General features: G+C 36.9%; 1 protein-coding gene across 1 annotated transcript in view; it reads right to left on the bottom strand.

The window, feature by feature from the left end:
• The window catches only part of PXo (P[[i]]-sensitive XPR1 orthologue), a 26215-nt gene that overhangs the window by 5264 nt on the left and 16448 nt on the right, over positions 1-4503 (bottom strand). Inside the window, exons 8-9 of the mRNA XM_014416379.3 lie at positions 639-805; positions 434-567 (exon numbers count right to left, since the gene is read on the bottom strand). Of these exons, the coding sequence (XP_014271865.1) occupies positions 434-567; positions 639-805 (301 nt within the window). The remainder of the gene's footprint in view (positions 1-433; positions 568-638; positions 806-4503) is intronic.

Genomic DNA, 4503 nt, shown 5'->3' with positions numbered 1-4503 from the left:
GAACTCTATCTTTGAAGAAGACGGTGAGAACTCTCATAAGATAGGCTGGCACCGCCATAGTCCATAGGCAATCTATTATACAGGTCCATCTTGCATATATATATTCTCTAGCTAATTATATTATCTTAATTTATTAATGAGTGTTTTATAATCTTTATGGGCCATTCTCATTATTATTAAATACTTTTTAAACTAATATTTAGCTGTGTTTTTTTCCATCTTAGTCCTTATCTATGTTGCTGCCCTAATAGTAGACTATATAACTGCGTCAAAACAGAACAAATAGATAAAAAGAGAAAATCATTTGTACTATTCCTGGATAACACCTCTGGTTTTTTAAATTGGTAGCTGACTATGTCATGTTTGGTAAAATGGGAGAGTCAACAGAAAATATTAGTAAAAATTCCAAAATTATAATATTTCCAAATAATACCTGAAGACTTCAAGCGGTGAAAGAATTGAAACCATCAATTCACCATGAATATAGCCCATCTCTGTCAGTGATATTGACAAGACCCAGCCGAACCTCAAGGCCAAGTCTTCAACGATAGCAAAGTAATAATACATCTGAAAGTGAAACCCATGATATATTACTTGAGGCTAAAGTGTAAATGTTAAGAAAAACAGCAATTACTAACATTTGAAGAATAGACGACTTCTTCCCTCAAAAACTTGTTATCACCGTCTTTTCTATCGAACAAACCCCAATCCATTTTGATATCCCATGTGTAAGCATAGCAAGTGCTGATTATTGAAGCAAATATCCAAAGGTAAAAGTAGGGATTTTCAGAAATGGTAGAGCTTTCTAAAAAAATTAAATAAATGAAAAATAAAAAGATAATGAATAAGTAAACTAGAGGTGGGCAATACTGAGCCATGTTCTCCAAACATTGACCATTTTCTCCAAAACTGTCATTATTGTCCCCAACTTTGTAAAATATCATCAAAAATATTCTTCCTACGAGAAAAACTATGTAGAAAAAAATTGAAGTCAACTTAATTAACTTTCGAATCAGCCCATAACGGAATGCTTAAATAAGCTCGATGGTTCTCTAATAAATTATAGATGATAAAAAATATAGATGGGTGGAATTTGAGAGAAAAAATTAAAAATGTTCATGCTATTGTTATTAATCTTTTATTAAAATCTGATAATCTGAATAAATATACAATAAAAACTGGCTGTTCACAAGTCATGTTTAGAAAGAAAGATTAGGTACTCAATTTTTTGTATCCTTTAAAAAAAATTACAGGATATTATAGTTATATATAATAATATTTTAAATTTGTAAAGATAAATAAAAGAAATTAACTGGATTTCTAGTCGTGAGATATTAAAATAATGACGATGCTTGATGCTGATGAGGTTTAATAAAATTAATAAAACCAAATATTAACCAGATATGAGCATTTTATTTCAATTATGTAATACTTTATCTCAGAGCAGGTTTCCTAGGCAACCAGGACAATCACACTTAAATAAACTAATGACTAAAAGTAATCAATTTAAATCCTATATCGAGCAAACAAAGCAATTATATCATCTTCCTTGATGACTGTTAATGTCTTCTTGATAAAAATGCTATTGTTACCACTGACAGTAGACAATGTGTGGTCAGGCTCTCAACACTCCAGGAGACGTCCACTCCGCCGGCAATCAAAACTTTTTCTTTCTTCCTTTGTCCATTACCATCCCGTCATGCATAACATTCCACAGAAGAGGCCCTAATACCAAGCCCTGTGGGACACCACCAGTCACCTTGTATCTCCTTTGGCTAATGTCTGAAAAATAAAACAGAACTCTATCTTTGAAGAAGACGGTGAGAACTCTCATAAGATAGGCTGGCACCGCCATAGTCCATAGGCAATCTATTATACAGGTCCATCTTGCAGTGTTAAAATCATTCTTAACATCTAGAGTGATGATTGTTGCATAACACTTAGCACCTCTCCTCCACCTTCCTCCTGCAATTGCTGTGCGGGCCATCTCGACTACCAATCCAACAGCATCTATCGTGGATCGCACTTTACGAAATCAGTATTGAGCCCAAGAAAGGCCATTAACTCCCTCCATGAACTCTTGTAGCCTGAGGGAAAAGATTTTCTCAAATTTCTTACCCATAGTGTCTAATAAGCTAATTGGACGATAGGTTTATGTGTCTTCCAGTCTTCCCTTACTCTCTGGAATAAGTACGAGGCGCTGTCTCTTCCAAGGTTTCGGAATTGAGCCTTCACGAATGCAAGAATTGAAGAGATTGATGAAAAGATCCGGCCGTTTCCTGAGAGCCACTTTCAGAGCTACTTTAGAAATTCCCTCCAATACTGGTGTCTTGCCATGTTGTAGGTCTGAGACGATGTCCTTCTATCTCTTCCAGTGTGATTTGTGGGAAATCTGTTATATATGTATTGTCTATACATCCAATAGTATTCGCCTGTTCAGAGAATAGTATTCTGACAATACCGTCTACAACATTTGATCTCGTGGGGAGCTGAATCATGCTATTACATAGTTTCTTAACAGTTATTTTCTAAGGTCTACCCCATGATTCTGCATCCACCTCATCATAGAGTTCTCTTCAGCACTGTCATTTGCTTTCTTTAATGGCTTGTTGGAGGTTCCATTTAGCTCTCTTGAACTCTTCTTGAAGCACAGAAAACTCCGGCAGACGTCTCGCTCACTGGTAAAATCTCATGGCTTGGTTGCAACACCGGTGTAGATCGTCAATAGTATCCGTTCAGCAGTACACTGAGGTATGATGTTTGCCAGGCTTTCAATGGGTCATTGTTGCATCACAAGCCCCAGATATAAAAGAGGTCAGTATACACGCCTTTTCCTCGGCTGACCCTTTCGATTTACACTCATCCTCTAGCATTAAAGTGAATGAAGCATCATCAAAAGTTTTCGTATTCCAGCCATTAGTCCTCCATCGACAACTCTTCTTTCTTGTAGGCATATGTAGTGTGATCAATATAGCTGGATAGTTGGATGATAGATGATTTTCCTGCTCTTGTGAACGTCGGGTTTATTCCGGTGTTCATAAGGATCATATCACTTAGTTGTGTGAAAGCTTCCAGGAGAACTTCACCACATCGATTTGTTATTCTACTTCCCCATTTCGTTGCCCATTCATTGAAATCACCAGCTATAATAGTTGGATTATGGATTAACTAGCCTCTAAGACAATGCGATACAGCAAATTCGCAAAGTCTTTGATTGTGATACTGGGATAGGCTTTACAGCTAAAGATGTATACGTTGTTGATCTTCGCCCATACAAAGCCGGAGTGCGAAGCAGTATTCACTTCCTGAATAGCTTGGGAATTATAGGCCCAAATAGCAGCTTTACCACTGAAATCAGGTACCCCCCACGAGTTGCCATCCAGATTTATATATTGTTCGCAGAGAATAGCGTCATCAATGTAGTGTTCCCATACTGGTCGGTAAAGGAGATCCTGAGCAGCTTTGCAATGGTTCAAATTCAACTGGAGTATCCTCATCTACAATGTTGTTGGATTTGCATCATTGTTTTCAATTCTGAACAGAAAGCTAGACAATTACTACTTCCGCTGGGGTGGTCAGCATCTCCATTTCCCGCACATAATGCGCATTGAGGTTTCTGGTCGCAATCACTAGCTTTGTAACCTGCTTTACCACAGTTTCGACATAGGATTCGAATAGCTATGTGTCCATATTCCTAACAACGGAAACACTTTGGAACTCTGAATCTTTCACGTATACGGCTAACAACCAGTTCTACTTGGACCTTTCCTTGAGCCATAATCTTTCTAGCCTCAAGAACTGGAAATGAAATGACCGCCGTTTGCATACCTTCATAGGCTTTACGGATGGATTTTACTGCTGTGATGGGCACTGACTTTTCACCCAGGAGAGGTTTTAAGGCCTCTGCAACCTCCTCTTTGGTGGTGAGATCATCAGCTTGAAAAGGGATTCCTCCATCCAAATCCGTACTTCTGCCTCTTCGCCAAACACACCCTCCATTGAGCTTTTTAGTGCAGCAAGAGATTGCTCTTTCTTCCAGTTCAGAGTATTTGGAGTAACAGGTCACCTTTATTAATTTTCCGGATCTTTGTGATTGAAGAGGCCATTCCACCTAACAGAAGAAATTTGTTTCTGAAGAATTTTACTAAAGAAAATTGTTAGTTGTCTTTTTTGATTGATATACAGCGAGTGTTGTTTATTTATTTTTTTTTTTTTTACATACAGTGATTTATTTTTTAGCTTTTCTTTTCTTATACACTTAACCGTATCTATATATTCTTACTTTTTCTTTGTATAAATTTATGTAATATTTTGAGTTTACAAGGAATGTTCGTAAACTGGCAGGGAGGGGAGGATTTACAGTCAGCAATACAACTCAGCTGATTCAAATGTATATATAGACCAGCTAGACTCAATAAAAGTTAGTCATTGAGTAACAACCAAGTTGGTCATTTCTTTCTTCCTTTTTTTTTAGTCTTTGTAAAATGTTAAACTTATATATAT

The sequence above is a fragment of the Halyomorpha halys genome, unplaced genomic scaffold, assembly GCF_000696795.3.
Source record: "Halyomorpha halys isolate HHAL.00 unplaced genomic scaffold, Hhal_1.1 Scaffold122.1, whole genome shotgun sequence".
In the NCBI taxonomy this organism is placed as follows: Eukaryota; Metazoa; Arthropoda; class Insecta; order Hemiptera; family Pentatomidae; genus Halyomorpha; species Halyomorpha halys.
The sequence above is the reverse complement of the archived record's forward strand: the minus strand, read 5'-3'. Positions and strand labels throughout refer to the sequence as shown.